The sequence below is a fragment of the Papilio machaon genome, chromosome 3 (assembly GCF_912999745.1).
Source record: "Papilio machaon chromosome 3, ilPapMach1.1, whole genome shotgun sequence".
In the NCBI taxonomy this organism is placed as follows: Eukaryota; Metazoa; Arthropoda; class Insecta; order Lepidoptera; family Papilionidae; genus Papilio; species Papilio machaon.
Genome location: NC_059988.1, coordinates 5,371,613 through 5,395,963, shown reverse-complemented (window position 1 = coordinate 5,395,963; position 24,351 = coordinate 5,371,613). Strand labels below are relative to the sequence as shown.

Below are 24,351 nucleotides of genomic sequence, written 5' to 3'. Positions count from 1 at the left end.
AAGAGCGTCCTGTCAAAGTATTTTTTCTTGTCAACCAGTGCGCGTGCTCTTGGAATACGAATGGATGGTTATTATGAAAAATCAATTTGAATTCATGAATGCCGAGGGCGAGTAGAGTATGTGAGCAGTAGTTAACATCGTACTTCGAAGGAGGAAGCGTGGCGGTGCGGCGGAGGGCGCTGGGAGCCTGTAGCATCGTCGTTGCGCAGCTTCTCGGATGTCGCGCTAATTCCGTGCGCTCGCTCGGAATCGCTAATCGCCAGCCACAACGCGCCCACCCATCAGTATTCAGCTAGCGAGCGATGCCCGCTGCGCGATAGCAAATCGCTAAAAATACGAGATACTACAACAAGGGCGCCTCATGGCCGACATGACCTTACATGAATCTCATAAAACCAGTCTAATATTCGTTCCTGTTCGACGGACAAGTTATAACGCATAAAACTATAAATATAGGCATCAAAAGAAAGCCACAAAAATCATTTAATGAAATTTATTGATACTCGTATTAAATTTTAGATATATAAACAGCTTATGAACATATTCTAATCAGGAAGACAACATCTTATTACTACAAATAACAAGCTAATAACAATATATTGTAAAGCCACGCAAGTCAATGGACAATTATATATAATTATCAGGCCAAAACGAAGCCTTTTGTAACTAATGAAAATGTATCAATATACGTGAAAAGCTCTTTGGAAGACTTGTGCCCTAACGACAAACTAATTAAGTACTGCAACTGATGGATGGCAACTGCAACGAATGGATGTTAACTCCTGGGATGTCTATGAAACCTCTTTGAAAGACGTCGATGTCGGAGTTGTCTCGTATCGCTTCGGCGAGGGCCTTCTCCTGAGCGAGCGGGTGCCAGGCGCCAAGGGTGCAGGCGGAGTCTGCGCGGGGGGCGTAGTAGTGGCAGCGGCGCGTGGCTCTGCTCGACGGTACGTACTCGAATACGCGTACGCGGCCGCATCTGTGCATCGCGAACCAAACACCTGCATACACACAAATTAATACCGGAACTGAGTATTTCAGACCACAAACAAATACCCCGTCGCTATGTACAGTAATTATAACATATTTACATATATTCAATGAAAATATAGGTACTAATAATTATATTAATAAATTTGTAGAGTTATAACGAAAAAACTTTTAAAATGTTTGTTCGCCCGCGTTTGTTCCGGGTAATCTTAGAAACGGCTGGACCTATTCTTACTGGAAGGTAGTTTATGTGAGCGGGAGTAACTAAGGCATATTTTTTCTACGCCTAGTCTCAAACAACCTCTAGTGTTGGTAATTAGGTATGTATAATTAAGAAGGTACGATAATTTTGTGTTAAATTTTTTTGCAGTTATTATATGTACCAGAAATCGAAACCAGAATGTTAGCAAGCTTCCAGAATTATACAATAATATATAATGTTTACTATAGGCAATATACCAATAAAACCAGAAGATGGCGGGTTCCTCCTGAGGCGGTAAGATGATGAGTTCTGCAACACCGCCCATAAACTCCACAAAACATTGGGATGTAGTAAATGGACATCAGCTTTTGGCCTTATTTCAAGTAATCTACGTAAAACATTTGACATTATGTAAATAAGTATACAAACATGGAGGAAAAAAAAAAACAAAAATGCAATTCTTATGAAAGTACCTTTTGTAAACAGGAAAAAGAGGAAAGTCGGAGTGATGATACCATTCGTCCAAAGTTGATGAATAGTTTGCCGGGTCCCATATTAATATTGAAACGTTTTTGTACAAGGGATCCTCTAAGAATTGAAATTCGGGCTTTGTGACAACCTAGAATAAAAAAAACCCTGTAATGAATATTTTGAGTAGTATGCTCTTTGGAGCTATAATTTTACTTTTAATGGTTAGAAAATTTATTTGTGTTATTAATATTTCCTTTCCTATATAACTAAAGTGGGTACTTCTTGTTTTTTTTACTTACAGTTTCTACTGGGAGGTTTTAGGGGAATCGAAGAGGAACTAAAAGCCATTAATGTAAACCAGGGTAGAACCAAAGAATGCTTTGGTCCTCAATGAAAATTATTTAGCGAACAATATGTCTCTTGACGTCATTTGCAAACTGTACATTTCATTGTAATATGTGTAACAGGTAAAAATTTCACTGAAATTGTCGAATTTTTTTTTTAAAGCGAAAAATACAAAACCCTTATTTTTGGTTGTATTAACCGGCAACCGAAGGTCTTTGAACTTAAACCGTGAAATCATAACACGGGTTAGATAGCTTTATAGTTCAATAGATAAAGACTCTCCGTTATCATCTGTACCAGATATCTGCAACTACTGCAAAAGTGATAGAAACTGCAGCTGTATTAAATGTTGTACGTGTGGTCCGCTCTACCTCTAAAATACCTCAACCACACAGAAGACAGTCGTGAAGTAAACATTTGAGAAGAAATCCATCGTTTTGAATATTCTTAATTTAGACATCCACGGGATTAATATCCATACTATATTTTATTCACATGCATTTGTTACACATGTACTTATAACTCGAAATTTATCAATCTATCAATATTAATACCACGTAAGTAAACAAATTATGCCATACATTATTTATGTGAGATTGATTTCCCAATCCACTCTCACGGTGGTGATGTAATCAATCCTAATATCACTTCTTACGATAAGATGGGAGCACAGTTCGACAATTACCATCCAGTGCTGGGCTCATCTACAGTTCATTTCATCAAAAAGATTGCCATAGTAATATTATTAAGAAGAGAAACGGGAAGAAGAGGGGGTAAAGTACTTACAAAGCTTATCGCAAAACCGTATGCTCATCTTCCCTTATTGTTATATTTAAATATTAGATAATTTCGATGATAAATACCTGAGAATTCAAGACGCGGAACGTCGTCTTTGAACCCACGTCTTCCGTGTAGTTTTCGGTGGGGGCGTTGTTAAATCTTAGCACCATATCATGTGAATCTGTGGAAAATGCAAAGACATATTTTGTAAATGACTGAAGAAAATATTCGCTGTTACTTTAAAGTATCTTAATCTACTATCTCTATGGTTAGTTGTTATATTAATAAACACAAGTATTTGTTGATATATAAAAATATATTTAAAATAACTAACTGCGTAAATTCAAACCAGGATCTTCAATCATTATAATATTTATTTTCCTATTCAGATGTCATTCACATATGCCTTTGCATGCGGGCCTCGACCCTGGCCACATAGGTGCCGGAAGCCATCTTCGTACAGAGAATAGACATTAGTAGTTCCGATGATTTTTGCAATTTTACTTTAATTATCATAATAATGTTATTACTTCATTATATTGCTACTTCATATCTTTTTATACGAGAAAACGAGCAGCGAAAATACCGAAGTGACCATCGTCACCCATGGACATCCGCAATACCAGAAGAACTACAGATTCGTTGCCGGCCTCACCATATCATTTGTCAAATTTAATTGTATTACATAGCATTTCATTTCATATTTATAATATCCTTCATCAGATCAGTGACAGTTTGAAATGTACCTACTGTGGTCATAAAACATACGGGACCTTGAAAACGGGCATAACATTTTCCGCTCTATTTAATCCAATTTTGAAACATCAATGAGAAGAATGTGAGAAAGTAGGTAGCTACATTGATTTTGGCCGCGAAACTGACATACAATTTAAGCAAAATGTGAAATTTTCATATGTAATTAAATGATTTTGAAATAATCGAATACTTGGCATATTTTTCACGCAACAATAAAATGTATAGTTTGACAAATATCGCGAATTGTTAATGACAATTTCTAAAGCTACTAAATAATAATCAATAAGCGATTTTATTAAGTAATAGTAGTTTGTACAAGAGCAATCGTTTCAAATTGAATTTAATTCATATTTAACCTCTCATCGCATCATCGTCATCAGCTCATTAAACGTCCCCACCGAGAGCTTCGGAGCCTAACCCTATGTTAGGGGTGACTAGGTCATAGTCAACCACGCTGCGACAGTGCGGGTTGGTTGACTTCACACATATCTTTGAATTTCTTCTCAGATAAATACAGATTGCAACACAATGTTTTCCTTCGCCGTTACGTTACGTTGGTTACGCGTGGCATATATAATATAATTTTAAATTTAATAATTTCCCGTCTATTTTCCATGGGGTAAATTATTCATACAATTCAATTTACATTAAGGAAATTTATAATTCAAATATCTAATGTGTTTTAAATAACGCGCTTCAAAAGTATTTACGTTTGTTACCATTATTCATAGTCTAATTTTATTCTACACTAGCGACATCTCCTGCAATTAGCAAAACTTATGAGCATCGAAGAAAACGAGTAGGTTTTTCCAATCACACATATTTTAGGAAATTCCATGAAATATACAATTATTTATATTTATTCCAATTGGCTACTCTATTTAATACTGTACTCATTCAAAACTCTTCATTTACAGTCCAAAATTAAAAAGTGTAGTACCTCTAAAATTAATACAACCATATATAAGATGTTTGCAGAAAAGCTTTAACTCGCGCTCATTCCCTTGATGTCTATCTATATTTCACACTTACATGACAAATACGAGTACATCCAGGAAAAGCGAGAGTGAGATTTTGTTGACGAGTGTAGGGTAAACATATTTAATACCATTCCTGAACGATGATAAAGATGTGAACAACTTCGTTTATAGTATAATCTGCTTGTAAAATATAAAACAATGACGTACAAAATATTTTTATCTTTTGTAAAATGTGTGTGAAGATTTTGTCGTAAGTCTTATAGATATAAATGTTAATAACTAAAGTGTAATTGCGATCCGATGCTTACACGTTCATCATTACTTTACATGTACCCACGCGTTGCAAATGCTCGTGCGTATTATACTAACCTCTTTACATAATCATTACACGTGTTCAGAGTAAACAAGCAACAAATTTCATGTTTGAAACTAATTCAAAATTATTTATAATAAAATGCGCAGTTGTGCGCAGAATTGCAGGACCGTTTAGCGATCGCGAACACAATGGTCCATGCGCATGAATTATGCAGGCCCTATGCACGTGCAGGTTGATGACACGGCCCCGCTCGGTTGCCCGCCGCCGCGACGCCTTTACAATGTAAACAATACGCGAACGACTCCGCACCCCGCAGCCCTTGCGACCAGCCTCAAGCCCCCGTCATCTCACGTTCAATTAGCACCACAAGCTAATGACGCCGCTAAATATTATCCGTAACACAATACTCATGGAAACAACAACGTGCTTGTTTATTTTGTTTTCTGTCCAACATATATTCTTTTAGAGCAGCATGTTCTGGATGCATGCTCTTTCATTGTAGACAAGTCACTGCTGTTCGAAATTTGTTGCAAAAATGGATTTGTTGTAGCGATCAAAGGAAGCCTAGCTATATTATTATCATATCCAGCAGTTAACCGTTTAGTTAAAAATGATCTCACGATGTTCAAATACTACACTAAAAATTACTTGGCTACCCTAGCAATTAGTTGATGACTAAATTTATTTTATTGCTACAAGGTTTTCGTAGCTTTTAATTTTAAGAAAAGTTCATAGACTTTGAATTCTCTACATTATACACCCTTCAGTAGTTTTAAAGAAACAACGTAAGAAAAAGAAAGTGAGTAGAAATTATACAATAATACTAGCTGGCGCCAGCGACTCCGCCTGCGCGGAATTAAAAAAACTTAATTAGTTTCCTATGTGTTCTTCCAGGCTATGGTCTATCTATGCCAAATTTCAGTGAGATCCATTCAGCCGTTTTGGAGATACCTTCTCACAAACCATCCATACATCCATCCATTTAAACTTAGTAAGTACATTCGACTTGGTTTTGACGAGTCATTTAGACGACAACGTGTCAATTGTCTGTCCCACGTCTGAGCTATAAACTTATCAAAGTTTTCAAGAAAGGACAAAGACATGGTTTGCGGTTACTGTATGACTAACATAAAAATTCATAATAATATGGTTTGTTAAATGAATCATGCGATGCAATTTATTTGCCGCTAAGGAAGTAACGCTACACAACGACGTGATGACAGCTCAGAACAACAAAGTTTGACTTCCGATTTGTAGAATGCACGTTCGAATTTCCTCATAGAACAAATATTATAGCGAGCAGATTAAAACTTATAATTATTACTTTGATTGAGGTAATGTTAGTCATTCATCAATCATATCAGTCACACGTCGCACATTGCAGAGTGTAGGTCAGCCCAAAGATCGCCACCATGATTGTTCCTGTGCCGCCCTCGTCAAGGATTCTCCCGTAACCTTGACCATATCATTCGTCCTTCTTACGGCAAGCCTACCCACGGTGCGTCGACCTGTCTGTTGCCGCCATTCCATGACTTCGGCCCCATCGATCATCCGCTCTGATTAGACTGACATAATAGAAGTTATAGCGCAAATAATATTGGTAATCACAAACTCTGTATGTTTTGTGTTAAGACACACTTAATAAAAATGAAGAAAGCTGCGCTTTTGTAAACTTTATAACGCAACTGGGCCTGTTTGGGTTATAAACAATAATAAACAACCGTGAGGTCTCAGATATTATGCTTAAACAATAAGCATAACTTACCACCATACACGTGGTATAAAAAACTCAGCAAATATTTTAGATAAACTAAAAAAGGGAAGACCATAACTCAGTATTTGCAGTAAATTTATGTGTAATATGCATAATATAACATATCGTTAGTTGTTCAGTTTCTAGATAAATCATATCAATATTATGAATGCAAAAGTTTGGATAGATGGATATATAAATGTTTGTTATTACGTATTTCCAATACGTCTTAATTCTTACTAAGATGTTATTTAAATTCCGCGAAGACGAAGTCACGAGCAATAGCTAGTACCGACTGCATACATCGAAGAAACACGATGCTTTTATTTCGTACTAGTGTAATCTGTTCCGATCTTGAATATTGTGGGCATGCAAATGTTGTCGATAAGAGTTTTTACTAAGTACTAGTTGGATTTTCCGATGCGAACGCGTTGGTTTTATAGAGCGGTATGCGTTGCCGCGGCGCCAGCGAGCCCTTACGCCGATATGTTATGTTCCCACGAGGATATAATAGTGATACAGAGAAGTAGACATTGCAGTACTGCAATCGTTGAACGCACAACACCATCGAGACACAGCAGTATTGTTTATCAAACAGTAACAGTACTGCACTGTCTACTGTTCTACCTCACTGTTATGCCCTCGTGTGAAACTAGCAATAGCTCGAGCTCGGCTAGACGTCGCCTATGCATATCTTCAGCTAGATTCTCCACGATCATGAATAAATCAACACCAAACCACGATTTGTATGAGCTTATTAGAATTATCTCTAAAAACAATGTTGTCACGTACCACTTCGTTATTCTGCAACGTCTAAGCTTTGCTACGCTATGTGAAATAAACAAATATTTAATCAAGAGAATTAACATGTTACATAAACAAAAACATGTTATTAGTAAACAGAATGGCGGTAGCATTAACAAGCACGGAGTGCTCTTTTAGTATAACTTAAAAATAAATATTTTGTGCTAACTACTACTACCATTAACAGACGTTTTTATTTAATTGACACTAGTCTTTCCTTTGAATAAACCAGCAAATGTAATGTTGCCGACATTTGTTACATGAACATTCCTAAATATTTTAAAAATTGTTTGCATAATTTTACTTTTCACTATGCGAAACGCGTTGCATATATTTCCTTCGGTCGATAATAAATAGTCGGCACCTCGCAAAGGTACCTAGTTGTCTACACGTTTGATTTGTGTCTGTGAGTAATCAGTAAAGCCCCGTGAACAATAGTAATTCACGTAATTCGCATATGATTTGGGACGTTCGCCGAAGGCGGGCCAGCGCGCATGACAATGCGTCTACAAAGAAAAAAGATCCGCAGCAAAGATAGCTGCAACAATACACGGTCGATCACCTGTCACCGGCACCACTACGAACTTTAAAACAACAATCAGTCTATTATCATATCTACAAAGAATATTCCCGTGCTATTCCTGTGCTTGCAATGAAAGCGGAAACTTTATATCTACCCTCGACTGAAATGCAGGCCTTGCGATACACAAAATATCCACTGCCGTTGTTAGTTACAAGATATATTTTTTTTAATTTCTACTTGTTCGTTTCCACAAATGATATTAGTGGATAGTTTTTTGATATTCCCAGGTTATTTTTGATAATAAACTACTAGGTACTACTACTCTGCCGCTGCCCATAAAAATTACGAAGGCAATGTCATTAATCATTTTTTTAAAAGATGTAGAGATTTAATAGAGAAAAGAAGTAATTGTGGAAACAAAAATTCCCGTTTTCAGATCTCGTTGGTTATTTCTGGAACTTAAATTGTAAACACAATTTATTCCAATTGGTAAGGAGCTGTCAGAGAATCGTGTTCCTACCTAATTAATTCGTGTTAAATATAACCTTTTATGGGTAGCGATGGTATGTAATTAAATATGTACACTAATTCGGAATTAGATCAGTTTAACCGACTTTTTGAACACTATCACGTGTTGCAAATGCGCCCATTTTGGGTCATTGACCCGCGAAAAAATAAGAAGAGTTAAAATTAGTGAAGCTAGTTACTGACAGCACATTGGGGACGGTAACTGTAAAAATAAACTCGTAACTAGAAACATACACTTACTATAGGAGCATTGTGATTCATAAATGCGCGGGCGTGGATAACCAGTTTAATGAAAAATCATTTTATAAAAATGCACAACGCCTTGTACGCGTATATTGCCTACGTTAAGAGAATAGGTTTATAAAAAACCATTCAAAAAGTTTTGCCACAAACGTGCTGTGCTTATATGAAATCAAATGTTACGCAATTACAAGTATTAAAATATTAATATTATAAAAAAAAATGGTTAAAAGTAATGTTACTAAATTCATTTTTTTTCTAAAACTAACCTAATAATATATCAAAACAAAACGACAAACGCTCACCTATAAAATCGCCTAATCGCGAGCCCAATAATGATCCTGCACTAGTCACCACAGCACATGTGTTGAATATGCGATGCTGTTGCAATGGCTGCTTGGGTATGTTATAATTAAGTCTCTTGAATGGCTCGTCCTCTGCTGTAACAGTTCTAACAGAGACACCCGCTAAGGCGCATAGAATATCCATCTTTGTTGGCTCCTTCCAATTCCCCCTTTCATAATGCACATCGTACTGGTTCTGAGAATTTAATCCTGAGGTAAAGACTTTGCTTTCACTCATCAAAACCCTATGAAACTCTTTTAATAACAAGGTTCTGAATTCAGCCGTCCGTGTCTCACAGTCAGTCGTCAAGTAGTCGTCGCACACGTATTTCTCGCTATCGAACTCCAAGATAGGTTTGTGTATATTCGGAAATCGTGGACTTCCACTTTTCACTACAACGTTTGTAGAAGGTCGAACTTGCGTACCAGAAGATTGATACAATTTCGCTTTATTCTTCATAGCGACTATTGATCTTCTATTCTTATGTCCGTTCTCATCTTCTCTTGAAAAAGATATTGAGTTTGTGCTATATTTTTCTGAGTAAAATGTTTGCTGGTATTTTATATCCTGACCATTGTTACGTTGCGGATTGCTTGGCGTTTTGTTGAACAATCTTTGTCTTTCGATATTCATCCAATACTGTGACCAGATTAAATATAAATACCCGCACATACCGAAACATAAAAGGTTAATAAAAACCCACACGGACATTGCAGCAGCTTTCATGTTTCTCTACTTAACCTATATTTTATAATAATTTCAGTTAACTTTTATTTGAAAAACGTCGTAAACGCGTTAGGAATGATCAATTATATTTATAGGACACTTAATTTTATTTTATTATACAAAATTATTGAATTTCACAACCTTGTGTAAAATAAACACTACGTTTTGTTGAGGGTGGAGTAAAATCAGCTGATCGACTTAGATATGTTACTGCGCATGCGAATAGATTACATCAAAATAAAGCTACTAGACATATCCATTCATTTCCGTTTACATAATTATATCACGAAAATACCAGCAAATATATAAAAGCGTTAGAATTTTTTTACAAGCTATCGCCCGCGCTCCGACATTAAAAAGACATAAGTGTATAAAGTAAGCCTATGTGTTCTTCCAGACTATGTTCCACATCTATGCCAAATTTCATCAAGATCCGTTCAATTTCATCCATCCATCTAAACATTCGCATTTATAATATTAGTAAGATTTTGCTGTTAGCATTCATTAACTGACCACTCAAAACCGAAAATTCGAGATGAAAACGGTTTCCTTTAACCTCGAATAGTTAGTTTAGTTTATAAAACATAACTTTTTGTGTAATTATAACTGTAAGGAGTTATATTCTTATATACTTACTATTATATTCTTGGATTCAGGAATGTTTTACTTCCAGTATTTCACCAAAGATAAAAAAAAACTCAAAACTAGAAGATCGTGATAGGATAGGACACAAAAATGCTTTTGTGTTTAAGTATTTTAGGTAACTATAGCGTATTAAATAAAAGACGATTGTTCAAAGTTTTCTTTACTTATTAGACTAATATTAGAATTTATTGGTTAATTATTGGGTTACATTTTATAATCGCGATTTGAGATCCAATATTTTATTTTATTTTATTTTCTACACCATATTTACTTTTAAAATTTCTCATTTTATAACAATATAGGGTTTAGTTATAGGATTTAATGTACATTACATTTAACATACTACAATTAATATTTTTTGTATTTTACACTATAAAAGTAAAAAGTATACAGTATGTATCTATAAAGGTTGCCAAGAAATTATGAAAATAGAAATGTTCAAACGTCTTATAATAAAAAACATTAATAATAATCATCCAACCACTATCGTTATACTTGGTACATTGGTATAACTAATATAATATTTATATGAAAAAAATGCTTTTCGTTTTTTTTTTAACCTATTTTCACAATTTCTTAGTATTCTATATAATTAACAGTAAAAAGGGTAGAAAATGGACTTAGTAGTAATTGGTTCGTTTATGATATAGATTATAACTAACAGTCAAAGTACTACTTATCCTACATCACTAATTTATAACGACTAGTTCATATATATTACTTAACAATTTAATAAATAAATGTTAAGTTTGTACGCATTTTAAACAACATTATAGGAGTACTTCGAAACTAACGTACGGGATACGATGCTTTATGGTTTTTTGTTTCCTATAGTTATATTTTTATATTTAATAACATTTTAGAATTTACATCTCAAATATTCGCAAAACTGTGCGCGTCTAAAATGGTAGAATATGTTAAGATACGTAGAATACAAAATTCAATAAGAAAAAATTGCTAGTTAAAATTTCCTAGGCGCTCTTAAAATCATATCTCGTGTATTAAATTCCAAAGAACTTTATAACATACTTTACGTGGTTATAGTTAAAAATCTAACATCGTAAACAAATAGCCATGCAAAGCCAGCTTCTGTAGTAAATAACTAGTTTATTTAAAGCCTTTCGTACATACTAAAGTAAGTAGACCCAACGTTGAATCGTCGACACGATTCGTTTATTCGGTCAGTACAGACATAGCGACTAAGTGGCAGTTGTATAGATTTGATTCGCCATCTTGAAAATAACGGCGACTTTTTCGAGGCGATCTTGACAAACAGATTGCGAGCGTCTGCGTGACTATTGTGACTAAACAAAATGTCAGCGACGCGTGCCGTTGTAAAATTTCCGGTGTCGAAGATTTAAGTTACCTTGTATACGAAGGGCCTAAAATGATATGGAACAGGGTATTAAGTATTAAACAAATTTTTGCTATAAAAAGTAGCAAACTACCAACACATGTGTTGAGCAAAAGGTTTTAGTAATTAACCTAATCAGTCTTTAGGAAAGTTACAAAATCAAATCAGTAAATATTTCACGTTACATCAAACTGTTGTATTTAACAAATTAACAATTTGTCAACTTTTTGAATATGACTTTCATTGCATGTGTTAAAATAAACAGTATTGTAACTGTTGCATTAAATTAATGATAACAATTTTAATAAACACAAAAAAACAGCTGTCAAATAGGTATGTTATTTTCTAAGGACACTGATTTCACATCACTACAGCTGCTCGATAGCAACATCCTCAATTAAAATGGCTGCATAGAGGAGCGCCATGAACGAGAGGCTAAACATCTCCGCAAGGGTGAGAGTGAGAGGAGGCGCTGGAGGCACGGGTCAGCGCTCGTGCCAATGTGCGTACCTCGCCTCCCTCGCACCCTCCTGCCGGCTCAGCAGCGTGGAGTAGTGCAGCAGGGGCAACACCGCGCCCACCATCACCATTGCACCAAACATCGGCCTGTGGATCAACCTGGAAACACAAAAACAATCACTCTTCATTTATACATCCACACTAAGTCTCTATGGTGATAAAACATAGTTCAAATATATTACTAAGAAACTTACCAAGGAACTGACATTACAAATAATGTATATGAAAAAGACAGCACGAAATTAACCCACAGCCGTGAACAGCGTCGGAGGCTGCCAGATATCCACTTGCACTGCAAAACTGAAATCAATAAAAATAAAACTTCTATCTTATTTACTTAGTACATTTGCAAATAAAGCTATTTAAAAACAAACTTACATAAAGTGATCCAGTCCGGATGTAAAGTCATAGCTGAAGCAAATACTTGTATGAAGCCGACCAAACGGTACTTCCATGTGTGTATGTTGGCATCTTGTTTCTCCAAGTCATGTAAAAACTTCAGAGTGTACGAGCCCTTGCGGAGCAGCGATATTGGGTCTGCTGATGGGAAGTTAACAGGACTATATGGTTGTAAAGAACCAGATTCTACCACACCCACCGCAGTATACTGTAAAATTAATAATAAACAGCCCTCAGTATTTTTATTTTATCTATGGCTAAATATAGCTTTTTAGTGATATTTACATTGTTATTAGAATAATAAAGATAAATTAAATGTTCTTTTTTCCTTATTTGTCACATATCCCTTACATTGTCTTTGAAAAATCAAAGACAACATGTATCAATGCAGGTAATAATCAAGTCAAAACCTAATTAGAATGATCTTTAAAGCTTAATATAGCCTTTCAGTTAAATTAGCTTTAAATTTTTGTCAATCTATGTTATTATAACACAATTTTATGATTATTTAACTTACGATATCACCCTCACGTCCCGCATAAGAGAAATGTATCCTAAGATCTCCAACCTCATGTTCCAAAGCACTTATACCATGGTAATAAAAGCCAGAGTGCAACTTGATATCACTGCGTTCTGGTCTTGAGTCAGACCATATCTCGTAATAATCATTCACTTTACGTTTTACATCTAAGCCTGGAAAACAATAATTTTTGATGAATATGATGCTTGATGGACACAATGCTTTCCAAAGACTTAGTTTAATGACAAGGCCATATAGCCTTCAATACTTTATTTATAAATTATTAAGACTATAACATACTATGCCTAAATAAAGTAAGTTTTATTTAAATTCAACTTACTTAAGTACAACCACCCAATCTTAACACTTTCAGCAATATGCGTTTCACTGAATATTGGCATTGAAGTAGGATTTTCGTGACCAGGCCTTATATAAAATAATGAAGAGTCTACAACATAATCCTTCCATTCTTTATGATACCAATAAGTCTTTTGTGTCTCATCACCTGGTTCACTTAAAAAGTTTTGCTGATCACTGAAAAATATGAAAATTAAATGTTAAATACGTACAAAATTGTCTTTACAAGAATAAAAATACTTAAAACAAGAACAAATACTGCCTTTAAAATATGTAGAAAACGTTGAGTAAAATATTTATAGACAAATAATTATTAGAAATAAGAAAAACTTAGTCTAATATTGTTATTCATTCAGCAAGAGAAGAAATATTGGAATGATTTCTTTTCACTTACGTTGACTCTTCTATCCACTGATACATCTGTACCCTCTTCCGTAACTTAACAGCCTGCACTTGAATGTTGTAGTCAGGTTCTGAGATAGGTTCTAATATACGAAGAGGACCGATAATGTGCACAACTCGACCTTCGTAACGCGCAGCATCATCAGCTGTGTGTACATCAATACTCTCCACACGAGACATCAACTCATCTAACATAAGATTACTTTGGATTGTTTGACTCTGAAACAGTATCACGCATTAACATATAGTATTCATAAATGTAAGACAACTATAACACAATTACATTGTAATGCATCTTTACCTCCGCCCAAATTAAAAAGTAAGTAACTCCAAAGAACAGTATCAGACTAAGAAATGTAGTCAGCCAAGTTTTTTTGAACTGCTCTACAACGCTCTTCCAATCCATTTCTTAATGATAAGTATGGCTTATTTATTTATCGTACACAAACATTACACAAAATATCACTTGTTAATTAAAAATCCTAAAACGATTGTTCTGTACACCAACGACGTAGTAGACCTCGTATTTCTTATAAAATTTTCTTTCGTTTTAATCTACAATACTAACAATAAAAACGGTTTGACCGGTTTTAATTTTGCAATGATCTCTTCAATTTTCAGTCAATCGCTCTTCATCGCCAAAAATCAAAATGACACAATCACAACAACCACATGCAATGAATCAATCAAATCTCAACTTAATTGATTTGACAATCGTCTTTTTTTTTAACACTTTACGGTATTATGGCCTGGTTACGAGACCTTTGAGCCAATTGACAATATCAGAGGTCGTACCCAGCTTAAAAGCAGGACGAAATTAGATTAAATGTGATAACGATACAAATTTAAAAAACAAATTTTATTTATAAAATACCGAAGATACTAAAAGAAGGCAAGAATTTTTCTTTAAATTACAAAACAACAAGCAATAAATTAGTAGGTGGAAATAAACCAGTAGCCTGTGCCTGGTAAGTGGTATCAAGAACAAAAATTTCTGAAAAACACTGTCAATGTCAAACGTCAATTTTCTTTGACGATTACGACGATTATGAAGTTGTTATTGTTATTGTAACTTGGAGGTTATATTTTGAACTGTAATTATTTAAATCAATTTGTTTAATAAAGAAAAACTAATGAACTGTATAGATATCAAACCTTAACCTTTAAAAGATGTAAAGACTACAAGAAGAAAATGCAAATAAATAAAGCTGCCGCAATTTTTTTGCGATCTGAAACTGTTTTATCATATCTAGCTAATAAAAATATAAGAAAATGTTATCATGGTGTACCTTTTCTAAATTTGTATAAAAAAGTTACAGGTGAGAGACATAGTTAATTCGTATATTAGTGAAGCAGTATTTAAAATAATTAGTAATTTTTTTTTAGGTGAAGTTCTTTCAAGCGATAAACTTTTGCTTTTACAAAAGAAGCATCCAACTCTTCAAAACGTTAGCCAATCACAAATAGATTACGTACTTAAAATTCTTGAAAAATTTGGTATAACGGCGCAGGATGCTTGCAATGATCCCCATCTATTCTGTATGAATGCCATAAGTATGGACAATTATGGAGAAATTTTAAGAGAATGTTGTTTTGTTAACATCCTTCCGAAATACATTATAAGGTAAAGCATAGTTAAGTACAAAATATGCTGCATGTAAAAATGACTGTCTAAATTGCACAAAAATTGTGCAAATCTATTTTCTTTTCAGATATCATACATTAGTAAAATCTAGAACTATAGCTAATTTGAAAAAGGACGGTATTTTAAGAGAAAATCTAAATTTAGAAGAAGTTTTATATGATTGTTTTAAAGACTGGCCGAAGAAAGAACGAAAGTTGAATAATTTCTCAGATAAAAGTACATCTATATGTAAGTAAAAAAATATTTATACAAATAAGTTATAGACACAAACTATATGTGAATTTACAATTAGCAAAAGTATTAATTACAAATAGTTTTCATTAGTAACAATAAATATGACAAAAATCTCGATTCTTTCTTAAAATAAATTAATTAAAGTAAATAATAATTTTTATTTTTTGTTGTACTTTGTAGTGACAGTGAGAACAAGTGTACTTGAGAAATACCTCAATTGGAGATTATCAGTAACCGAAGATGAGTTTAAAAGTTATTGTAAAAATTACTTACCCTTACGACACAGGCCTATGTGTGATATAACAGAGGCGTTGCATTTAGCACAAGATGTTATCAAATTTGATGTTGCCAATATCAGAAGGAATGGTTTTATAATATCGTCTGACCCAGTGAATACTAAACTCATAATTGAAAATGTTGATTCACTGGCTGGATATAACATCGTAGAAGCCATAAGAATGGAACCAGCTATTTTAAAAAATAATTATAATTCGTTATTGGAAATAAGAGAAATATTGAAGGTAATATTTGTGTCACCACTTTTATATACACAAACTAGCTTTTATCCGCGACTCCGTCCGCGCGGAATAAAAAATAGAAAACGGGGTAAAAATTATCCTATGTCCGTTTCCTGGTTCTAAGCTACCTGACCACCAATTTTCAGTCAAATCGATTCAGCCGTTCTTGAGTTATAAATGGTGTAACTAACACGACTTTCTTTTATATATATATAGATTATATTAATAATAGAAAACACAACTGATTGTAGTAAATAAAATGTTTGTTAAACTAATAAAATGACATCTTACAACTTACCATTGGATATTATAATTGAGTGGACATACATAAATACAGATTGGTTGGAAAACTTTGGGTTTGTTCTATGGAATTAGAATAATTTGTACCTAAATGATTATGTTTTTTTTGTAGGATTATGGTATAAATGAAGAGGCTCAAAGGCGATGTCTCAGAGTGTATTGCATGCGAGCACAGACCGTCAGAGAAAGACTGGATCAATTGAGGGAGTTGAAAGAATATCAGATTTTATCTTCACATCCCAGAGTAAGTGATGTTTTCATTAAATCATTTATTATTTTCAAAGCAACTTAATCTGTTCAACTCAGTTCTGTTTATAACAATAAACTTGGAATTTAAGTCTATTGTTCCAACAAAACTATTATTTAAAACTACTTTTTCAATAAATTTTGCTTTTTTTTTAATAGATTTGCACATATGAAATGAAAAACCATTAGATAAGAAAAAAAGAAAAAAAAAGATTAGAATTATGTAACCACTATTACCTACGCACTTCTTCTTCTTTGTATAACACATTCAATGGCTATTAGGTTCCTTTTTCAAATATCTTTGCGGCCCAAGGTCATCGTTGCGATGCGCAGTTCTCTCCTCCTGCATTTCGCTTTTCCCCACTACACCTAAAATAGTGTTCTGCGCAGCGACTCGTACAAAGTTAAGAGTCGTCAAGATGTCTGAGAACTATAACATCAATGTTGTTCTTTATAAGGTTTTGTCAATGGTTGTGCATAAGAGAAAAATGTTAACTCGCCTTGAGAAGATTCAATCAGCCAAGAAACAGTGTTACAGTTTGAATAATCTAGTATCATCTAGAAAAGTATTTAATAAGTAAGTATTAAGTAAATTATATTTCATTTTAAGTAATTTCTTACTTGTAACTTACATTGTTTTTATTGTTGAATGTTTCCGAAGACTTGAAACATGAAACAAATACCAAATGTTGTGATTTGTGTTCACACTGTTTATAAATTTGGAAATTATTACTAATCCTACACATTATTATGTTCCAGTTATATAAATGGTTTTGGGAATAAAGTCTGTGGTAGAGATATGGCTATACTTATAGCGAGTTCCATACGAATGAGAGAGGAAGACATAAATAGTAACTCAACAAAGTTAAAAGAAGACAGATATATAAATTTAAAGAAGGCTGTGTTGAAGCAACTTAAGAAACATAAGTATTGGCTACATTCATCTCTCTATATTATTAATGAAAATCTTCAGTATTTGAATAAAAAGTTTTATGGTGAAGTTATTGTGAATAATTGTCAAATACTTCTTTATCCTCTGTAAGTTTTAAATACTATTTATTTCATTAAAAACATTAGTTATATCTTACTAGTATTATAAATGTGGATGGATGGATGTTTGTTTGAAGGTATCTCCGAAACGGCTCAACGGAACTTGATGAAATTTGGCACAGTTATTATGTTTTTTTTTAATTCCGCGCGGACGGAGTCGCGGGCGACAACTAGTGATAACATAATTACAAGTCGAGTCGAATAACGAGTTTGCAGTTGCCTCAAATAAATAATATACCCTTTGTTTTTCGATTATAAAATCATTTTTTTATATTTTTAATTACAATATTGGTGGCTAGGTACAATGAGGTTTGTTCGCGGTAGTCCAAGTCAAAAGTCAGAAAATGTATCAATAGCTTATTCCCAGCTATACATACAGCTATACATTTATTTGTAAACTGTGACGAAGTTTAAGTTCTTTAACTGGATTACTTCTAACGAATGCAACTGTACCTAACTTGTACTGACAACACATTTTAATTCGTAGGGCGGAAACGCAACGATATATGGAATATTTTCTTATGAAACGGAATCATACAATCAAAGCAAATGACATAGATTTGGATGGAGGTTACAACAACCTGAACTACACTCAACTCACAGACGATCAGATATTGAGCCTGGCGCTTTACGAAATAGAAAAGAGGTATCATTTCAGCGGCGACGGTATTTGGAGCTTTCAGGAAGGTGCCAAAGATACGCAAACTTTGAAACAACAATCGCAAAACAACTAAAATAGAGTAATGATCCGCTAACTGTTAATTTTGTTCTTTTTGACTCGGACTTATTATTTAGCCCCGCCTCTCATTACAACCATATACCTATCCAAGCCATACATTTAATCATCCAATATTTATATATATTTATGTATTGTTATTAAGCTTAAGCTCGTGTTGTTCTACTCACGATTCTCGGCATTCTCGACCAATAAATTTTACATAAATGTAATTCAAAAAATGGCACTGAGTTAAATATTTTTTTTTTCTTTTAAAGATGTAAGAATTGTATCTCAATTAAAACGATGTATGGAGTTTTGTCATTGTCCGTTTGTAAATAAATATTTCGATATTAAAAACAAATGCGTTTAATTTTACCACTCTTTTATTTATAAAATTACATATTATGCATAACGGTTTTTTAGTAGACGAACTATTGCTTTTTGAAAAAAAAATGTTTTTCAATATTTTTCACATTTTCATTGCCGTTTTATATAAAAAAAACGTAAGAAATTTCATAAATGTTTTTTGTTTCTAAATTAAAGGCATAAGACTAATTATATTATTTATAATTATATCGTTACCTTATTCTTATGTCGATTATCCAATAATAGATTTTTATAAATGCTTTTTCTTTTATAAAATCTAAAACAAACTTACAATACTTTTACATAATATTCATATCAATAACGTAAAAATTTAAAAACTTGTATATATTTTTGGAAATACTTATAATATAAAGTAACCTATACATAGTTACAGTTATCTTGGCACAATATTCACGTTTTTATTTTAACTATAATTATTTACAAGTATAATTACTGTTAGGTATTCGACATCTTGAAAATGTACAAAAATCTTAGAATAATTTGGAATATAATTAAAAATAACTAAAAGTTCTTCTTTCTTATCTTTTGAAATTAAATATTTCTTACTTGAATTGATCACTAACCTACTCCAAATTATTTATAACTTAGATTTGTGAGGAATGATAGAATGAGAAATAAATAGTACATAATATATATTCTTATAATTCTAATTTATTCTTACAAAAGTAAAAAAAAAAACTAAGTAATAATTTCCTTTGGATTAGAAACAAAATACTTAAATATAAAATATTTTGGTAGTACCTTAATATTTATTTTTTGTCTATAGCAACCAAAAACATTATAAAACTATTAAAAAAGTTTTTTTTTAATAAGGCACAAGGAATGCATAGACAATATTCTACATTACATTTACTGTAAGGTTTAACAACTCACATATAACATTATTACGCCATAAATAATGTAATATATTTACAATTTAAAAAACGAATTACAAAAAACATTATACTACCTTACATATTATCATTGATATTAAACCGTAAAGGCTTAGACAAATGTTTTGAAAACTAGATAATGCTTAATATCTTCTTACTAGACAATTCTTAATAATATTTTAATGTGTACGTTTAATTGGGTATAAAACTTATATTACAAAATGCGTAGACACGAGACCCATCCTTAAGTTCCATTCATTTCTTTCATTCATTAATAACTTTCATAAGCTAATTTTATAACTTGCGCGTTTTTTGAGCTTTTACAATAACTATAACTTTTAGTGACAAAGATTTACAGACATCTCGACAACTTTCATCATTTTGTTTGTTATATTTAAACGATATTGCTTTCCTTATTTCATGTAATCATATATTATGATTACTTAATCGTAAATATTCTGTCATCGAATACTCCTTTTCGAAATTATTCCCGACACTAGGTTAATTTCGAAAAGGAGTATTTCAGTTCAAAAAAGGGGGCAGAGATGTGTAACCTTGTCCGGGGCTGGGTTCCATTTTGACAACGACAGGGGGCGCGAGGTCCGCGTGCCGGTCCATCTCGTAGTGTTTGTCGTGGTGCACCATTCCGCATTTCTCGTAGTCCTCGGGAGGTGGGGCGTAGCGCGGCGGCTCCTCCTGCATCGCACACGCCGAGTACTTGTCCTCATGCTCGTGCGCGCGGTACTCCAGCTTATCATCGTGGCCATGACCCTCCATCTGCGGGGAGTGGGCCGCTATCATCGGGTAGTCGCGCACGCCCAGCGGAGGCGGACTACCCTCACCGTACTCGTAATGTCTCGGAGCGAACATTTGCCCATCGTGTCCATTGAGTACGGTCGTGTAAGAATAGGCCGCGGGTTGAGAGTTGAACCCTGGATAGCCGGAGCCGCCGGACGACAGCAAGTGGTGCGGCGACAGCTCGTATGTGTGCTGGTAGGACCATGAGTCAGCGGGAGCAGGTATACCGTTCTGCGGAAACGCTGGCAAATTCCCACCGATACCGGAGAAGCCGCCGCCCAGAGTTGTCGAACTTGGTGAACTGGAGCCGATGTATCCAGTTTTTCTCGGAGGTTCCCGTTTACGCCATTTTGCTCTTCTATTTTGGAACCATACCTGTGATATAATAAACATATGAAAAAAAACTATGTTGATAAATGTTAAAAGAGCTTAGAGAATTATATAGTAATAATAAGTAACGTTTTAAATATTCGTTAACATTGAGGCTACCAACCTGTACACGAGATTCCGATAAATTGAGCTTAAGAGCCAACTCCTCCCTGGCGAAGACATCCGGGTAAGGTGCTCGTTCGAACGCTCGCTCTAGTTCTTCCAGCTGGTACGCGGTAAATGTAGTTCTAAAAATATCAATAAAATATATTACAATTTTATATCAAAACCATTATAATTTTAATATACTAGAAACATATTTACCTAGTTACAGTTAGATACAGTTAGGGGAGTCAACCATTAAATGATGGAGTACTGCAGTTAATTTCAATCCAGCAATTAATACCACAAGCTAACAGTATTAACTTAAAAAAAATGTATTTGTAATAAAAGTATAATAATTAATAATTTAAAATGAAGTGGACATTACATTTACATTGATATGTAAATCGTAACCGCCACAGCAGTGCATCGCGCGTCAAACATATGACGCGTGCAATATGGCTGCTGCGGGTGCGAGCGCACGCGCAGAAATTGATTGAGCGTGAAACTATATTCACCCCTGACGCGCGCCACCACTTATAATTGCCTATCAATTGACAGTACTTATTGCACTTTATTAAATACTCGTTTACCTTGCGTGTTATTCCATCTCCAACATGCACTTTATCTCTAACTAGTATATTTTTAAATTTAAGAATTTTTGTTTCAAGCTAAAACAGGTAAGGCAGAGTAGTGTGTAGTAGTTTATCTAAAATAATTTTTTAGACTTTTTTAAGCCTTTTAATAAAGACCACAGTTGAAGTAAATTTGAGCGCAAATACCCTTCAATAAAATAACATCTACGGGAAAATAGCAAAAAAAAACATTCCTTGAAATAGAATAACTCATGATATATACTTAAATAGAATTGATTACATCGTAAAGCGTGTAGGGATCTGAGGAATACCATTGCACGAGTTATTTAATAAGCAATAAGAGCCCTCGTGTTACGGAGCGCAGATGATGATAAGGCAATCGACTCCCCGCGGACATACGGGTAATTAACTTGACTCAATGTGACGACGCCTATTTATTGAAACTACAAAGGACACCGGCATCAAGTGCTCTTCTTATAAAGAACACGGAAACTATGAAATTTGTACCGTTAAATTTTTTATCGACTTTATAGAGTATGCATTTAACAAGCTAAACACAAAATGCCTATTTTTTAACATTAAAATTACAATTTTAAAGTTAAAAACAAAGAAAATGTCCCAAAACTTTATTTTACTTTATAAATTTGATACGACACAACTTTTTTATGACATCATCAGAATATTTTCTAAAAGTTCCATCACAATCTGTCGAATGGTTTAGGAATGCATATGAGACAAACATATATCAGTTACCTTGCATCATTAAAGTGCCAGGGCAAGTCAGTAATAATCAGTTGGTAAAACAAACAGTAATAAATGCTTTTATTACGTAGAACTAATTTTTCTATATTATTAGTGTAAAAGATACAGCGTTGTTGTAGAGCCATATGTCGTTATCGCTTTAGATACTCATCGTATTAGTTATGGAGTTCGCGGACAGAGGGGTACGATATAGAATCGGTATTTGAAGCGAAACGATCACTTTTGAAATGTATATCATATTTTGAACTTTAAAAACAAAAAAGTAAACATGCATTACGTCTAAATAATGTAAAACTTTAAAGTTATTATTTGTAAAACAACATAGTTTACATAAATTGATTGATTTGTTGTCTCTTTTTTTGTTTTCAAAGAGAATGTTTGGATGATGTTATGATTACGAGATTTATGCTATTCGGCCTTTAGTACATCTTAAAAGTGAGATGAGACCAGAACAATAACACAGTGAACTTCAGTAAGAGCTATAGCTGACTATCGAGGAGGACAATAGCAATCCTCGTGTGACGTAACATTTTGCTACATGGTTCTGCTTTCATTTCGTTTAATGAGTATTACCAGAGATTAAGATATACGTATACTCTCTATCTCCTCATCTACTATCTCTTTATTTCTAAAATTTTATTAAGACAAACTATCTCTAGATGTGTTTTTAGATAAGATTCCCTTCTTAGAAGTATTTAAAAAACAATATTGATACAACATATAACATTAATATTGATATTTTATTTAATATTTGCCTAAAAATTACTTCGTAGCTCGCGTGATTTCTCGTAGCACGTCGTAGCAAGATCTCCAAAATGTTTGTTGTTATAGTCTTATTTCACTTCGATGCCTTTACCTTTATATTAAAATCTTAAAAATCTCGAACAAAAACATTTAAACATAGTTTTGCAAAATACTAAGCAGTAATATTAGTTAGTAGAAAGAAAATAACAATTCTCACCTCGTTTTCTTTTTCTTTATGCCATTATTGTCGCCCTTCTTTTTTTCACTCTTCTTGGTGGCCGGCGGTGGCGGGGGCGGGGGCTGGGGGTGCGGCGGGGGGTGCGCCGAATGCTGCGGCTGCGCGCCGTCCACCGCCTGCAGTAGCAACGGCTCCTCTTTTCTCTTCTGGTCGCTTGTGGCCGCGAACACAGGCAGCTCGTCCCGGTACTGCAGCTCGCCGCCCGCTCCCACCACCACCTGAACATGGCGCTCCTTGCTGAAATCGCCGAACATGTGCTCCTCGAAGGTTGGCTGGTCCATGCCGGGTCCTCCGGAGGGCTCGAAGGCGCACTCATAGCGCGCGCCGCCGGCGCTGTCCCCGCACACGTACATGTAGCCTTCGGCGGCGGGCGGGTGCGGACCCGCTACCTCCGCGCCCACCTCGCTCGGCTCCGTCGCGGCGGCTGCGCGCTCTTCTTCTGCGGCTGTGCTGGCCGCTGGCTTCACTGTCGCTAGCCGCGCCCGCCCGACCTCGGATCGCGACTTAGTTATCGACACACCGATATTAAACAATTTAGCTCATTTAAGCGAACTCTTGGGATCGACGCTCGCGCCGTTCGTATCGTCGTGTCCGTCCCGGTTAAATGGCTTTAATCAACTTTAACGAACTAACCGAATTTGCTCCGCGGTTGGTCAATTTATATTACCATAATACGGCGCGCTACGGACGACTTCGGCCAATGATTGCGGCGCTCAAACCCGCCGGCCGCGCTCGTTTGAATGAAACTTTGGTTCGTAGCGCGAGGGCAGACGTAAGACATTGCATCGGGTGCGGTGGGCGCTTATGACTGTGACGA

At 34.6% G+C, this 24,351-nt stretch overlaps 4 protein-coding genes across 4 annotated transcripts; 1 reads left to right on the top strand and 3 right to left on the bottom strand.

Moving 5' to 3' along the window:
• Nucleotides 1-732: 732 nt before the first annotated feature.
• LOC106712367 (beta-galactoside alpha-2,6-sialyltransferase 2) lies at nucleotides 733-9,798 on the bottom strand. The gene is made up of 5 exons (XM_014504889.2): nucleotides 8,994-9,798; nucleotides 2,872-2,969; nucleotides 1,666-1,811; nucleotides 1,450-1,580; nucleotides 733-1,001 (listed from the first exon to the last, which is right to left on the bottom strand). Exons 1-5 carry the CDS (start codon nucleotides 9,757-9,759, stop codon nucleotides 733-735), a joined length of 1,410 nt encoding a protein of 469 aa, XP_014360375.2. The 5' UTR covers nucleotides 9,760-9,798.
• Nucleotides 9,799-12,024: 2,226 nt separating this feature from the next.
• Nucleotides 12,025-14,638, bottom strand: LOC106712328 (transmembrane protein 43 homolog). Its single transcript, XM_014504842.2, has 7 exons — nucleotides 14,257-14,638; nucleotides 13,948-14,174; nucleotides 13,537-13,730; nucleotides 13,194-13,369; nucleotides 12,656-12,884; nucleotides 12,472-12,577; nucleotides 12,025-12,376 (listed from the first exon to the last, which is right to left on the bottom strand). Exons 1-7 carry the CDS (start codon nucleotides 14,359-14,361, stop codon nucleotides 12,244-12,246), a joined length of 1,170 nt encoding a protein of 389 aa, XP_014360328.2. The 5' UTR covers nucleotides 14,362-14,638; the 3' UTR covers nucleotides 12,025-12,243.
• Nucleotides 14,639-15,089: 451 nt separating this feature from the next.
• On the top strand, nucleotides 15,090-18,890 carry LOC106712435 (transcription termination factor 5, mitochondrial). The gene is made up of 8 exons (XM_014505007.2): nucleotides 15,090-15,274; nucleotides 15,342-15,579; nucleotides 15,668-15,828; nucleotides 16,015-16,355; nucleotides 16,765-16,896; nucleotides 17,357-17,475; nucleotides 17,658-17,936; nucleotides 18,436-18,890. Exons 1-8 carry the CDS (start codon nucleotides 15,148-15,150, stop codon nucleotides 18,680-18,682), a joined length of 1,644 nt encoding a protein of 547 aa, XP_014360493.2. The 5' UTR covers nucleotides 15,090-15,147; the 3' UTR covers nucleotides 18,683-18,890.
• A 1,159-nt stretch (nucleotides 18,891-20,049) lies between these two features.
• LOC106712437 (retinal homeobox protein Rx2) lies at nucleotides 20,050-24,332 on the bottom strand. The gene is made up of 3 exons (XM_014505008.2): nucleotides 23,514-24,332; nucleotides 21,217-21,340; nucleotides 20,050-21,098 (listed from the first exon to the last, which is right to left on the bottom strand). The coding sequence occupies exons 1-3, from the start codon at nucleotides 23,885-23,887 to the stop codon at nucleotides 20,448-20,450; spliced, it is 1,149 nt and encodes a 382-aa protein (XP_014360494.2). The 5' UTR covers nucleotides 23,888-24,332; the 3' UTR covers nucleotides 20,050-20,447.
• Between the last annotated feature and the right edge of the window lie 19 nt (nucleotides 24,333-24,351).

What these genes read in the sequence shown, in the direction of transcription:
- LOC106712367 (XM_014504889.2), bottom strand. Translation starts at nt 9,759, where the DNA reads ATGAAAGCTGCTGCAATGTCCGTGTGGGTTTTTATTAACCTTTTATGT. An exon ending in CTTTTTCCTGTTTACAAAAG is followed by an intron (nt 1,581 to 1,665) that starts GTACTTTCATAA and finishes TGTTTTACGTAG; the next exon opens with ATTACTTGAAATAAGGCCAA. An exon ending in GCCATCTTCTGGTTTTATTG is followed by an intron (nt 1,002 to 1,449) that starts GTATATTGCCTA and finishes GTGTGTATGCAG; the next exon opens with GTGTTTGGTTCGCGATGCAC.
- LOC106712328 (XM_014504842.2), bottom strand. Translation starts at nt 14,361, where the DNA reads ATGGATTGGAAGAGCGTTGTAGAGCAGTTCAAAAAAACTTGGCTGACT. An exon ending in CAGTGGATAGAAGAGTCAAC is followed by an intron (nt 13,731 to 13,947) that starts GTAAGTGAAAAG and finishes CATATTTTTCAG; the next exon opens with TGATCAGCAAAACTTTTTAA. An exon ending in CGGGACGTGAGGGTGATATC is followed by an intron (nt 12,885 to 13,193) that starts GTAAGTTAAATA and finishes TTAATTTTACAG; the next exon opens with TATACTGCGGTGGGTGTGGT.
- LOC106712435 (XM_014505007.2), top strand. Translation starts at nt 15,148, where the DNA reads ATGCAAATAAATAAAGCTGCCGCAATTTTTTTGCGATCTGAAACTGTT. An exon ending in AAATAAGAGAAATATTGAAG is followed by an intron (nt 16,356 to 16,764) that starts GTAATATTTGTG and finishes TTTTTTTTGTAG; the next exon opens with GATTATGGTATAAATGAAGA. An exon ending in CAAATACTTCTTTATCCTCT is followed by an intron (nt 17,937 to 18,435) that starts GTAAGTTTTAAA and finishes TTTAATTCGTAG; the next exon opens with GGCGGAAACGCAACGATATA.
- LOC106712437 (XM_014505008.2), bottom strand. Translation starts at nt 23,887, where the DNA reads ATGTACGTGTGCGGGGACAGCGCCGGCGGCGCGCGCTATGAGTGCGCC. An exon ending in ATAAAGAAAAAGAAAACGAG is followed by an intron (nt 21,341 to 23,513) that starts GTGAGAATTGTT and finishes TGATATTTTTAG; the next exon opens with AACTACATTTACCGCGTACC. An exon ending in TATCGGAATCTCGTGTACAG is followed by an intron (nt 21,099 to 21,216) that starts GTTGGTAGCCTC and finishes ATTATATCACAG; the next exon opens with GTATGGTTCCAAAATAGAAG.